At 54.2% G+C, this 14,340-nt stretch overlaps 1 protein-coding gene across 1 annotated transcript in view; it reads right to left on the bottom strand.

The window, feature by feature from the left end:
• The window catches only part of LOC122691282 (proto-oncogene tyrosine-protein kinase receptor Ret-like), a 34,320-nt gene extending 33,289 nt beyond the window's left edge, over nt 1-1,031 (bottom strand). Inside the window, 1 exon segment of the mRNA XM_043897924.1 lies at nt 881-1,031. Within this exon segment, the coding sequence (XP_043753859.1) occupies nt 881-1,016 (136 nt within the window). The 5' untranslated portion in view covers nt 1,017-1,031.
• Between the last annotated feature and the right edge of the window lie 13,309 nt (nt 1,032-14,340).

Genomic DNA, 14,340 nt, shown 5'->3' with positions numbered 1-14,340 from the left:
GCTCTGCCTCAGTCCATGCCAAATGCACGCAGCCCCTTGGCGCCAATGTAGCCCACGCCCTTGCCCCGCGATCACCTCCCATAGCCCCCAGATGCACCCATCACCAGCCTTTGTGCACCAGCCTCAGCTCCCCCGTGTACTGGAGGGTCACCTCCCGCTGGCCCCCGAGGCTGCAGACCAGTCCTGGCCCCTGCAACCCAGCCAACTTCTCAATATGCAGTGAGCTGTGACCCCACTCTGGGGAGGGAGCCCCTTCCCCAAGCTCCTGCCCTCTGCCTCAGGGTGGCCCACAGCTCTCTTACACTCATCACTGCCGATCAACTCTTATGTTAACCTCCTCTGGTCCAGTCGCTGTGTGGGTGTCTCTGGATTGGACCCAGACTGATACACACATCTCTCTTACACTTAGCATGTCACATGCACATTCTCTCACACTGTTGCAGACCCACCCCCACCTCCCCCATCTTCTTGCTCATTTAGTGAGACATACCGAGCCTACCCAGTCCTAACTGCAGGCTCACCTCACCAGTGCCCCCTGGTCAGCCCTGGCCATGAGAGGCCATGCACAACTCCCCTGAGGTTCCTTTGACCTCCTTGCTACCCTCGACTGAGGATGTGCTGCCAGTCTGACCATACCAACCCAGATCCAGGCAGGTGCTTCCTAACTGGGCACCCTTGACTAGAGTGAGTGGCAGTCACCGTGGTCATCCCACACAAGGCCCCAGACAACCAATGTCCTAGGACTGCAATGTAAAAGCCAGAATTTGGGGCTCTCAAGAAAAAAACACATGGCAAGATGGTCTGATCTAAGAACTGAGTGGGGTGACAATAGTGCCCACATGTGTGTGCAAGGCAGTACCTTCCCGCAGAATCCACTCACCGGGCAGCCCTGCTCCTGCCTGTGACGAGCACCAGATCCTGCAGATGACAGCTTTATTATGGCCCAGCACAATCTCCTTAACAGACGGTGGTTTCCTAATGCCATCACTTCTGCAGGAACAGGAAGCAGACCTCATGGACTCCTCCCCAGGGACTGCCCCTCTCCCTGAGGGCCAGCTGTCCCTGTGGAGGGTCCCCCTAGCCCCACCGCCCAGACAGCAACTTTTGGCACCATTATCCTCTCCTCGTCCACCCCATGCCCCTCCTCTCATATCCTGTTCACATTTTCTCTTTATTCTAGTTGAATATTTGACATGTACAAGCAGTATATTTTGCAGAACATTTATGTCAAAATAGTGTTCTGCAACAAACACTCATGAACCTGTGGCCAACTTAACTGGACGTTTAGCAACAGTGCTGCCCCTCCCACACGCCCCTTCCACCTCATACACTCACAGAAACATGAATCTGGGTCTTTGTTTCCCTTGCCCCTCTTTTTAAAACACTTTTACCTTATTCTTGAAAGGCACTTCTGCTGGGCAGAGAATTCTGTGTGTGTGAGTGTTCAGTCATGTCCAACTCTTTTGTGACCCCATGGACTGTAGCCTGCCAGGCTCCTCTGTCCATGGAATTTTCCAGGCAAGAATATCTGGAGGGAGTTGCCATTTTCTCCTCCAGGGGATTTTCCCGACCCAGGGATTGAATCTGCATCTCCTGCATTGGCAAGCAGACCCTTTATCAACTGTGCCAACTGGGAAGCCCACTTGGGAAGCCCTGAGACTTCTACAGGACAGTTATTCTGTCCTTCAAAAGCGTGATTCTGCTGTCCTGCTTCTGAGAGGTCTGTACTCAATTCTGATGATTCCCTTCTTGGTTCTCTCTTCTCTCTGGTTGCTTCAGGACCTCCTGTGTTTGGTGCTTTCCTATTTCATTCTGATGAGCCAGCCTGCTCACCCCCATGTGGGTTTCCTCCGTCTCAGCTTATCTTCTAGGTGTTCTCTCCAGAGCGTCCTTAAGCAAATGGCAGCCAGTCCCACAGCTCGAATGGCTGCCTCTGGGCCAAGGAATGCCACGTTCACCAGCCCTGACCTCCACCCAAGTACCAGAGACATCCGTACCAACTCGCTCCATCCTCTCCCTCATCTCAGTTCAGCTTAGAGGACCACCTAGCCTCCCTGAGCCCACTCTTTTTTTTTTTTTTGGCTGTACTGGATCTTAGTTGTGGCATGCAAGATTTAAGTTCCTGGACCAGGACTGAAGCCAGGCCCCCTGCTTTGGGAGCACAGAGTCTTAGTCACTGGACCACCAGGGAAGTCCCTCCTTGAGACCACTCTTGACCCCATAGGCCACTTGCCCCAGAGCAGCCAGGGTCAGTCAGATCATGTCACAATCTGTCTGAAACAACAAACTAGTGAGTGAAACAACAAAGGAATCCAGGAAGGAACAAACTAATACATAAATGGTTTTAAGCACAGAGTGGCGGGGGGAAGGTGGGCGGGAGGTTAACAGCTGGGCACATTTGGAAAACAGTGAGACTTTGGGATAGGAGAGGGGGCAGGGTATCAGAGAGATGGGTGATATCACCTTGGTCAAGACCCCCTGGCTTGGTCTGACAGGCACAGGGAGCCACAGGTGGGTGGCCAGTGGCAGGATGAGTGCAATGGAGCCTCACGGATGCCCCTCCCCACCCCATGAGGCTCACGTGGGGCACACAGCACTCTCTAGTGCACGACCTGCCTGGGTGAGGCCAGAGTTGGCATTGAGCAAAGAAACCCTGAGGACACCTAAGAACAAAATCACTGACCACGGCTCAGGAAATGATGGCCTGGTAACTGAGGAACACTGCCAACTGGGAGACATTAGGCAGAATGACATACACATGCACACACACACATGTGCACTCTCAGGCAGGGTCACCCTGTAGGATGCTCCACACACCCCACGATCTCCATTTTTTGTCCCAGATGGAGGCTGGTTTTGCAAGGGATTGTAATGTAATTTTGGCTTTTTAGGAAAAAAGCACAGGTCAGGAGAACCAGTGCCTATGAGCGCAGAGAGGGCCCTGCAGGCCAGCCCCACTTTGGCCATAAATGGGGCTGATGGTATGCTCAGTACCTCCTGTGTGTGGCCATAAAACCATCACCACCATCACCACCATTACCCAACCACAATCACCACCCCCAGCTACACCATTACCACTACCATGATCACCACTCTCCCCACAAGCACCATCACCTTCACCCCCCTCACCTACACAGCATCACTACCACCATCACTAACTTCACCTGAACTCCAGCCCCCCACTATATTATCATCCCCACACCCTAACCACTACTGACACCATCACCACCCTCCCCACAACCATCACCTCACACCTTCACCCACCAGCTTCACCACTACTGCTGACCATGCCTACACCATCACCACCCACCATCACTCCACCCTCCAACCATCGCCACCATCATCACTCTGCTAGGCATCCAGAGGCTTCCAAATGAAGCAGCTTTGCCAGGTTTGACCCACATAAGATGTGGGAAGAAAGCTGGACTGGAAAGACCCACAAAGCCAGCCCGGGCCTGTCCTGTTCACTGCTGCATTCCCAGAACCTTGCCTGATGCCTGGCACAGAGCAGGCGAGAAGGGAAGGCCTGGGTGGCCCTTTGAGAGCCAGCCACCTCTGTTCACGGGTCCTGGGCTCAGCTTAGATGTCACAAGCCAGTGCCTCCTTGCAGGGAATATGACAGCTTGCCCCAGTCCTCATGCTGGGAACTGAAGCCTCTCTACAAAATCATCAAGAAAACTCTGGCCTGTGCAGGTGTACCCAAAGCTGAACAGCTAAGTGCATACATGGGTGGTGAATACAAGCCAGGGCTAGCTACTTTACTTGGTGCCCAGTGAGGACACTAATCACCATGAGAGCAGCCTCAATTCCAGTCTTAAATTCCCTCTTCCCAAATGCTGCCAGCAGCCCTCAGTGGACAGCCTGTGTGCCACTGTGGCCACAAGGCTGAGTGGCCTTCCTGGCCCGGACTGGGCACACAACAAAGGCCAGCTGGCACAAAGGCCTGGCACACAAGGAGGAGTGAGCAGCCACCCTGGCACACCCTGGATGCCTGGGGCTCTCCACGCTCCTGAGGATTCTGTCTAGTGCAGAGCCCAGGCACCTGCCTGCCTGTCTGGTCAGGGACTTCACACATAGCCCAGCTCTGCAGGCTTTCCCTCCATCATCCCTTCAGACTGAGCCTCATCGTGTGGTCCACGGTGGGCAGGGCAGGCGATCACATGCAGGGGTACTGTGTCTCCCCACACACCTGTCTGCGTGGGCCCTGCCTGGACAGGGTGGCTGGTGGCCTGGAGAGAGGAGGAGAAACCCGAGGACCAGGCCTTGCCTCAGAGGCACCACAGACCTGTACGTACAGGTACATTCCTCCACACGTGAAAAGCTCTGACTTGCCCACCTTACCCGAGCTCTTACTGTAGACCTCAGTCTCCCCGTCTGTTTCCCAATTCTGAGGAAGAGAATTCACTTCTTGCTCTCAGAATGGAACTGCAACCAGGCCTAGGTCTCCTGACAACCCCCTCCTCTGCCATGCCATCTACGTAGTCCTCTGCTGATGGGCAGGAAGGGGTCAGGGTGTGGCTGAAGTTTGGGGTAGTGAGGTGTGCAGACGAGATCTGCAGCCCAGCTGCATGGAGCCAGCAGCCCAAATTCCTCCCTTGTGCCCAGGCCCCAACCTTCTGTTCCCAGAGGCCTGAGGGCCAGGCTGCACCTAGCAGGCACCCGTGGCCACCACCCACATCCCCAACCACCCGGACCAGCTGCAACAGCTTCGCTCAGATGATGGACACTCATGCCCAAATGTGATTTCCCAGCTGCCACTGAGTTACTCACCAGCCTCACTAGCAGTTCCTTCCAGCTTCTATGCAAAGGAAACTGCGAATTAGGTTACAATTAATTTCTTTACCCAGGGCAAAGCCTGACTGGAAAAAGACTGGCCACCCAAGTGGCCTGATGATGACTGTTCTGCAGGTCACCAGGCTCCCTTGGCTCTGGGGTTCCTGTGCTTTGTAACCCCAGCCAACGGCAGGTGTATCAGCCCCGGCCTGGTCAGGTCAGCCCTGGCGACTGGCCAGGACATCCCAGGCTTTGACTCTGCTGCTGCTGCCCAGCAACTGTCCCCCTCTCACCCAGCAGGGCACTATGACTCAGATCTCAACAAATGTGTCACCTCATTGGACCTCCTTGAACAGCCATGGTCCTGCCCCTTTCTGCCCCTCCCCCCAGCACCGGTCTCGCCCAGCCCAGGTTTACCATTAACCAGCAAGGGCTTCCCCGAAGGTTCATCAGGTAAAGAATCTGCCTGCGATGCAGGAGACACAGGTTCGATCCTTGGCTCGGGAAGATCCCCTGGAGGAGGAAATGGCAACCTACTCCAGTATTCTTGCCTGGAGAATCCCATGGACAGAGGAGTCTGATGGGCTACAGTCTATGGCGTTGCAAAGAGTTGGATTTAACTCAGCAAGAGTGAGACTTCTTTATTGGGTTGGCCAAAAAGGTCGTTTGAGTTTTTAATGCATGATATTACAGAAAAACCCAAACGAACTTTTTGGCAAGCCAATGCATTCTTCCCGAGAGGCTCTATTCCAAATGCTTCACGTGCATCACCCTACTAATGGACACGACAACTGCCAGAGGTAAGGACAACTTCTGGTTCCTGTCTTAGAGCAAGGAAACCAAGGCAGAGAGAGGCTACCTTGCCCAAGGCTGTACAGAGTGAGTGAGCCAGGACTTAAGGGTTCTACTCTTAGGTATACATGGCCACCAGGCTCCTCTGCTCGGTGACGGCTGTGCACACACATGTGGAAAAGCCAGGGCACCATGACCTGGGACTCCAGGCCACCCATCCACCTGCTTGCTGACCAGGTGGAAAATGCAACCTAAATAATCCTCCATAGTCTTCTTCAGTCTCCTCAAAAATGCAGGTGCCCTTAAAAGTCTCCTCGTGGAAATTTGCTCTTTCATATCTCAGTGAAACGGAGCAAAGGCCCAGGAAGGCATGAACAGGGGGGAGTTTGCTCGGCCAGCGCTGTCCAACAGGGACAGACATGGTCAAGGCTGCTGAGTGTGCAGGTACCTGGGGATGCTGGGGGCCTGATGTGCCCATGCCCCCTGGACACAGGACTGAGCCTTGAGGGGTCCTTTTCTTTGCTGCTGTTAGATCCTACTATTCGATACCTGGGTTGGGAAGATCCCCTGGAGGAGGAAATGGCAACCCACGCCAGTATTCTTGCCTGGAGAATCCCATGGACAGAGGAGCCTGGAGGGCTAGAGTCCATGTGGTTGCAAAGAGTAGGATACAACTGAGCATGTGTGCGTGCACACGTGCACATGCATGCACGTACACACACACATTTCACCTTCAGAAGTGAGTCTAGATACAAAGGAGAGATTTCAGTGTGACTCGTGAAAGCAGAGAGACAAGTGCAGAGCCAGGCCCAGGCCACGCTCCTTCTCTGTCTTCCTGCATGGCCCACTCAGTGCTCAGCCTCTCTGCGTCTGTTCCCAGCTGTGAACAGGGACAGGGACCCTCCCTGGAAGGGCTGCTGGGACCAAGCACCTACTGGTGGGAGCCAGAGCCACTTCTCCTCTTTTCTCCCTCTCTTTTTTTTTTTTTTTTTTTTGCAAAGAACTTGTGGTTTATTAAAGACAACTTGTCGTCAGCAGCATTTATTCAACGAACAAAACAAATGAAAAAATAAAAGCAGACTAACATTCTGACCCTTAGAGTGAGACTAACTGAATTCATTCAGCCCAGTGTCCAGAGTCCTAGGGGCAGCTTCCCAAGGAGGAAGCCTTGGAGTCTCGGGGTCTCTTGGCACCTCCCTTGAGAGTCTTGCCGGGGGGTGGGGGCGTGGAAATTGCCAAGGGTAATTCTTCCCTTTGGAGGAGTTCAGTCTAACCTGGGTATGGTCCCTGTGCTCTTTTGACCTTCATCACAAAGTCAAGGAGAGGACACTGGACCCAGGTCTGCCACTGAGGCAAATCAGATGCAGTGATGCAGGATGGTCCCAGGAAAGAGGAGGGCAGAGGGACAGGCGAGAGGGAATGCACTGGGGTCCTGGTCAGTGTCTGCTGGGTCACAGGCTGCGGCCCCAGCCTCGGGCTGTGAAGGGATCACGCAGGGGCTGACCACCAGCAGACGAGTTCTGGTACAAGGGTGACCCAGGCTGCTGGGAGGATGTGTGTTTCTGCCTCATACTGGTGTGGTGTCTTTACACACTAGTTCTCCCTTACACTCAGTTCTACCACAGAGCTCAGAGCTCCCCCAGCCAGGACCTTCTGGAAAACCAAGAAGGTCCCAGAAGGCAGGGAGAGAGGATGCTGACTGACTCTGGAAGGTCAGGAAGACCATGTCTCCAACCTGCTTCCTCCTTTCCAGCCTTACCCTTCATTTCCAAACCAAGCACTTGCCAACCCGCAATAAATAACCAGGAGTCCGAATAAAGAGCAAAAATCTTCCAGATACTGTGTGGGAAGAGGAAGAAAAAGGGAAGCATACAAAGTCCCAGAAGCATCCACAGGACAGCCTGGCAAGGAGCCGCCTCCTCCCTGACTCCTGAATGAGACCTCCTTGGGCCCACAAAGGCTTCCTGATAACCCCCTAGTCAAGATCTTCCCACCCTGAGCAGGTGGGAACACCTGGTGGAAATTTGATAAAGCAAAGTAAACTCAACAACAAAAGAAGGTCCACCCAATTGAAACAGGGGCAAAATAGTTGCTTCCCCAAAAAAGATACAAATGGCCGAGAAGGAAGTAAAAAGACTCTCAGCATCACTGATAATTAAGAAAAAGCAAATCAAAACCATAGGTGAGGACACTGCTTGTATCCAAGAAAATTGATACAATTTAAAAATATAAACAGAAACTAACATGTGTTGGTGAGGATGTGGTAAAACTAGAACTCTCACACACAGCTGGTAAAATTGTAAAATGTTTCAGTTGTTATCAGAAAATAGCTTGGCAGTTCCTCAGAAAAGAGCTTGGCAGTTCCTCAGAAAAGTTGAAATTATCACATGACCCAGCAATTCTACTCCAAAATAAACACCTAAGAGAACTGAAAACAGGGATTCAAACAGATACTCACACAAAAATATCCACAGCAGCATTATTCACAAAAGTCAAAAGATGTAAACAACCCAAATGTCCACCAAGAGATGAATGAATAAATAAATGTGATACATGTTGCATTGGCCCTAAAGTTCATAAACCCAAACAAACTTCCTGGCCAACCCAATACATGCAATGTAATATTACTCACCCTTAAAAAGGAATGAAATACCAATACATGCTACAACACGGATATACCTCCAACCAAGTAAAAGGAGCCTGATACAAATGAAAGGTCAATTTATTTTAAATATCCAAAATAGACAAGCCCATAGAGACAGGTGCAGAGTGGCAGTTACCAGGGGCTAGTGTGGGGGGACTAGGCGCACTGCCTAATGGGTATGGGGTTTTCTTTGGGGGGTTAACAATAATGTTCTGGAACTACACAGGGGTGATGAATATGCAATGCTGTGAATGTACTAAATCCCACTCAACTGTTCACTCTAATTTTGTTATGTGAATTTCATACCTCAAAAGAAGTGAATTTTAATTGTTTACCACCCTGTTCTTCCCCCCATCTCCGCAGGAGAGACCACCCTGGAAGAGGCAGGGGCACAAGTCCAGAGCGGACCCCAGGAGCCTGCACAGGTGCCCCAGTGTGCATCCCACCAAACCACCATGCTCTCCTCTGCACACTGGCTTCTCTTGCAGAGAAAAGGACCCTGTGATGGGATTCCAGCCTGTGGAAATGGGCAAAGAGCCCAGGGCCCTAGAAACCCGACTCCTCAGAGCTCTGGGCCCCTCTTGTGCACACAGTCAGGTGTGGAGTGGCTGCCAAGGGCAGGGGGCGGGGAGCAGGAGACAAATGAACAGTGTTGAGACGTTGAGACTGGGGGTTTCTGTCACCCCCAAGTTCATAGTCTTTCCTGCTCACATAGGTACAGGGGATAGGTGGCTGCAGAAGAAGATTCAAGAGGGTCCCAGCGGAAACTTCTCAAGGCTCTGTGGAGTCACATGTGTGATCTCCTGTAAAGATCCCCTGCAGGTGCCAATCTGATGAGGAGGCTCAACCCAGTGGCAAAGCATGTGCTCACAGCACAGAGTACACGGTCACCTTGCACCCATGTCATGGCCAAGAGGTGGCGGAATGGAGTGCTGATTCCATCCTTTCTCCTTCCCAGAAAGAAAAAAAAAGAGCATCAGATGCACCATGGGCAATGCTGGAAAGGCAGGATAGGGGAGGAGGGAAGGAGAAAGCACACTCTGAACCAGCCCCCCAGCTTCTGGGTCTTTCCCTGTTTCACCGTATCTGTGTCTTTGACTGTTTCAGGGGTAGAAAAACTTGAGAAAGAAACTCCATAAACTCTTTCCCTCCACTCGGACTCCCACCACCACGCTGTGCACCCCAGATCGCCCCCCACCCCCACACCTGTCTCACTCTCAGGTTCTGGCACACAGAACATATATCTTCCCAAGCATTTTCCAGGCTGTTAGTTAAAGCTTAGGAACTTATAGTTTTTCTTTTCCTTTTTTTTTTTTTTTTTGTTAATTAAAGCTTAGGAACTTACATGGTTTCTTTCCCCCTTTTGCTAAGACTAAGAACCACTGGAGTTTTCTGGCAATCCCATAGGCAGGAATGGGGGACTAGAACCAGTTCTGATGTCCATTATCTCACCAGAGAGGTTCTGACTGTTTCAGAAGCCAAATTGTTTCTTCAATCACAGGGCAGTCAGAGCTGGTAATCAGGGCACAGCTTGGAGCTCTGCCTCCCTCTCCCGGCCACCCTGCCCCTTAGATACTTCTCTGGAGCCCAGGGCCCTGTGGAACCCAGACAGTAGCTCCCAGGTCAGAAGAGTGAAGGCTTAAGATGGGGATAAAGTAAAGTCCCAGTACCTGAATCTGGGGGCAGTGGGCTGGGGCCCCCAGGACGTGGGTCTGCAGGGGCAGGGGTGTCTTCCCTGAGTGGGTCCCAGAACTGATCCCTGCCTGCCACAGAGGCCCCCAGTCCCACTAGGTATCCTTGATGTCATGGAGAGCCTGCATCGGCCGGACCAACAGGTGGGCACACACCTGTCCAGGTGCACAGGTGACCTTTCTACAGTGGTGCCTTGGCTGCTATACTCTGTGGAGCCACTCACCAGGCAAAAGCAAACAGAGGTGTTTGCTCAGGGCTGGCCACCTGCTCTCCTTGAGGGCCCAGGTGGTGCCTGATCTGCCTTCCCCAAGCTCCTGCTGGCGTCATCACACCCACAACCACGCTTTCTAGGGGGTATCAGTTCTACCTCCCTGCTCTCTCTCGCCCCACCCTACCTTGCCCAGGGTCTTGCAGTGGACAGCTGATAGGGCCACTGGCTTTCAGGCTCCAGCCTCAGGGACAGGTGCCAGGGGCTCCCACAATTACCCAGCTGTGAGGCCAGAGCTTGATGGAAGCCCAGGTCTCGTCTGGTCCAGAGCTTGGGAAGGCGGATGGTGGGAGGATTGGGAGGTGAAGCCAGGCAGGAAGTGGGCCCCGTCCACAGGGGCTCCCAGGGCTTCAGCCCAAAGAGGACAATACCCTCAGGTCCTCTCAGGTATGGCGGAGCTCTGTCTTGGGAGCCACAGCCTCCCTTGAGCATGGGAACACGGGGGTCAGGGAGGGGGACCTGCGCTGCCAGTCCGCTGCTCTGGGGTAGGGAGGGAAAGCCATGTGGGCTCTGGAGGCCTGAGTCTTCATACCCCTTCAAGCCCCTCTGAGACTACCCAGGTCATGGCCCTGGGTGATCTCTCTGAGTCACACCAACCCCCCAGTCTTCCAGGAGCTGAAGCATGCCCACCCATAAAGCATAGCACTCTGCCCTTGAAGACCCAGGGGAAGCAAGTGAGAAGGCAGGAGGGAGGGAGGGAGGGGGATGTCCTCCACCGCCTTCACACCCTGTGGCCCAAGCCCAGAAGGGCCCCTTTCCTGCCTGGCAGCCCACCATCCCTGCTTCCACCCGGCCCCACAGCCTGCCTTCTGCCATGCACTTCCATTTGATATCACACACACACATTTGAGATAAATGACAGCTTGGCGCTTCCTTTACTGCCCATTTCTCCTACATGGAGATAGCTCTGAGGTCAAAGTCACCTTCTGCATTCTCCCCGGGTGCACCCCTAGTCCTGGAGAAGCTGCCTGGGTGGCAGGTGGTCCCTCGGAGCGTGTATGTGGGCTGCTCACCAGTACTGTTATTGTTACTATTAAGTCACTCTCTCAGAAAAACAATTGCAGAAACCAGGAGGAAGAAGAGAAAGAAATGAAGAGGAGAAGATGAGGGACTGGAGCCTGAACACAACCCCCACAGGAGGAAGTGTCCTCCCCCACATCCACAGGAAGGGGGTGGGTCTCCAGAGTGGAGACTAGCCACTTCTTCAGGATAGAAGGAAGCAATACCGCTGTTGGGGGGCACTTCTCCAGCTCTGCCTCTTTCCTGGGGAGCCCAGTGGGCACTTTCTTCTCCCAGAATGTCCTGGAGTCCAGGTAAGGAGACACAGTCATACCCATGTGCCCTGAAGCCCAGCCCCTGCCCTCCCCCACTCCTCAGCACAGTGGCTTCTGTCAGGTTCTAGGTCCCCAGGCAGAGGCGGGTACAAGGGTCACACTCTCAGCCTACACCACTAGCACGCTCCCTCCCCTGGGGCCAGTTATGACAGGATCCCACCTGGAGGCAGTTCCTGGACCTGTAGGACTCCCAGACATCAGCTACAGTAGCAGTCCCATCTGAGAATCAGCCAGAGTCCTGCGGGCTCCTGACTCAGGTGTTGGGGAGCATGGCAGCACACTTCCGTCCCAGACCCAGGCCAGGCTGTCCCTCGGGCCCCTGGAGCACCCCACCAGAGGGTGACCAGTGGGTGAGCAGACTCAGGGCCACCTTCCCCACACCCATCCCCGGACTCCTCCTGAGCCCTGTTGCAGGTCCCCACCACCGCTGGCCCAGAGGAGGGGCTTGCTGAAAACCAGAGGACCAGGGCCACAGAGTCATGAAGTCCTCTTCACGGGCTCAGGTACACGGGCTGTGGGAGCCTCAGTTTTCTTACCTATGAAATGGGAATACAAGGCCACATCCCTCAGGGTTTCAGGAGGATACAGTGAGTAGCAGACAGGCGGTGCTGAGCACAGGATCAGCATGCTGTGGGCCCCCTGGGGTGGCTGTTGCTGGCATCACCTTATCCAGTTAAGACCAATAGGCAGAGGGCACCTCTTTTGGGTCACAGGGGGAGAAGCCCTCAGGCAAGGCAGCAGTTTCCTGCCCCCCCCCACTTCCGCTTGGCACCCCATACTTCAGGTTAACAGATCCCATAATTTTTCATTTGTTTTCTCCTCCCCTGGCTAAAAGGCCATTAGCACCCCATTAGGTAAAAGAATCCCATTTTCTTCACACCACCAAGGAAACAGTGATTTACTTAGCCATCCTTAATGCAATTCTGCAGAATAAAGGCAATTTTGCAATGGTCTCAATAAACTTCCCCATTTGCTCTCTGCTTGCAGACCCTACTCTTAGGAGCCTACCAGCTGACCCAGCCCCTTGCTCCCTCAGAAGGCTGGACTCTGCTAGGGCCCAGGACAGTCAGTGTGGAGCGCAGGCAGCTCTCAGAGGCCAGAAGGGCTTAGGGGGACCCAGGTGAGCCTGATGAAGCACACCACCACTCGTCCCTGGCCAGAGAGGGAAGGGGCAGAAAGAGAAACAAAGAGGTCGGCAGAGCAGTCTTCCTGGCTGAGGGGCTGCGCTGGCACCTGCTGGTCCCAGCAAAAGTGGCACACCCAGGTCCAACTGCAGAGGGGCAGGGCCCACAGCCTGGAGAGCAGGCTGGAAGTCATGGCCAGTACTGGGAGTGAGAGGCCCCAGGGGCGTGCAGGCACAGGGGGCAGGTCTCTCCTTGTGGGCAGAGGTACTGAGCAAAACAGGAACCCAGAAGCCAGGCCAGGAAGATGGGAGGTGCGAGGCCTCATGAGGAAGAGCAGGGAGAAGGTGCTGGGTGAGCAGTCAGCCTGAGACATTCAGGGAGAGCCCTGGAAGCTGGGAATCAGTCTCTTCATCCATGCCACGGGGACATCTGTACCTGCACTGGAGCAGTAAAACGCCACACACTCTTCTGAGAACAACTTCTAGATGGGTCCAGGATGCCCCAGGTGGACAGGCTGTGCCCCCTGAGTGTGAATAGGGAGGAGCAGGTGTCCCTGTGTATACACGCAGGGGTCGCAATGTGTGGGAGTAGCAGGGAGGGGGGCTGGGTTTCCCAGATAAGGGTGTAGTGTGAGGGGCCGAGCATGGGTGTGAGTGTGTCCACAGGCCTCATGATCACATATCCTTGAGAAAGGGCAGTGGTGTCTCGGTGATCACCAAGAGTGAGCATGAGAGTGTGTGAGCATGGATTCAAGAGTGTGTGTGTGTGCCCATGTGTGCCCTCACACAGATACCAGAGTGTGGGTGAGGAGTACTGCCCTACTCTGGGAGTCTGTGTCTGGGATGGCGCCTTTTTCTGAAGGCGTGTGAATTCTTACACAATGAGAGTGTGTACACATGGAGAGGGGCACACACTAGGGGTCTGGTGATGTCCTATGACCTTGGTCTGAGCACCCCTGAGCCCTCTAGCCCATCCCTGCCAGCCCTGAGGCAGTGCTTTCCTTCCCCAACACTGGGGTCCAGGCCACTGCCGCTCCATCTGGTTGCCTCCCTACCCTGCCTCTCATCAGTCATCCAGCACAGAAGAGAGCTTCCGGTCTGGGGGAGGTAGGTCTAGGCCAGCAGGGAGGGCTTTCATCCCCTAGAGACCCAGCCCATACCCCAGGTAAGAGGCACGGCCACTGAAGGGCTGCATCCACAAGGGGCCGCCCTGAGGCCGGGCTACTCCCAGCCTGGGTGAGTCCCGGAGCAGTGGCCCTGGCTCACTTGCGGCAGTCTGGAGCGCCACACTGAGAGAGCTCCAGAACTGCCACTCTGAGTAGTGTGCCCGCAGGCCTCTCCAAACGCCCAGCTGTCTCCTCCTGAGTACCGCGGGGCCACCTCTCCACTCTCAGTGTCGTCAATCAGTTTCTTACTCATCCTGTTGGAAGAGTGGGTGGGGCAGGAGACCTGCTTTCCCTGGATTGGAGGGCCTTTCTCCCACCACCCAACTCCTTAAGTCCAGGCTGTGAAAAAGCCACTTGCATTCCTACCAAGTGTCACAGGTCCATGCTAGCAGCCCCGCTCCCAGTCCAGTCCTCCTAGCCTCAGCTGGACACCTTGGCTAAGCACAGGAGAGGCATGGGAAGTCCTCTTCTAGGTTCTGAGGCCACCAAGTCCACCCTGGCTTCGGCCTCTCACCTGATCACCCGCCCATTACTACAAAGTTGCAACG

This window comes from Cervus elaphus, unplaced genomic scaffold (assembly GCF_910594005.1).
Source record: "Cervus elaphus unplaced genomic scaffold, mCerEla1.1, whole genome shotgun sequence".
In the NCBI taxonomy this organism is placed as follows: Eukaryota; Metazoa; Chordata; class Mammalia; order Artiodactyla; family Cervidae; genus Cervus; species Cervus elaphus.
This window is presented reverse-complemented; position numbering and strand designations above follow the sequence as displayed.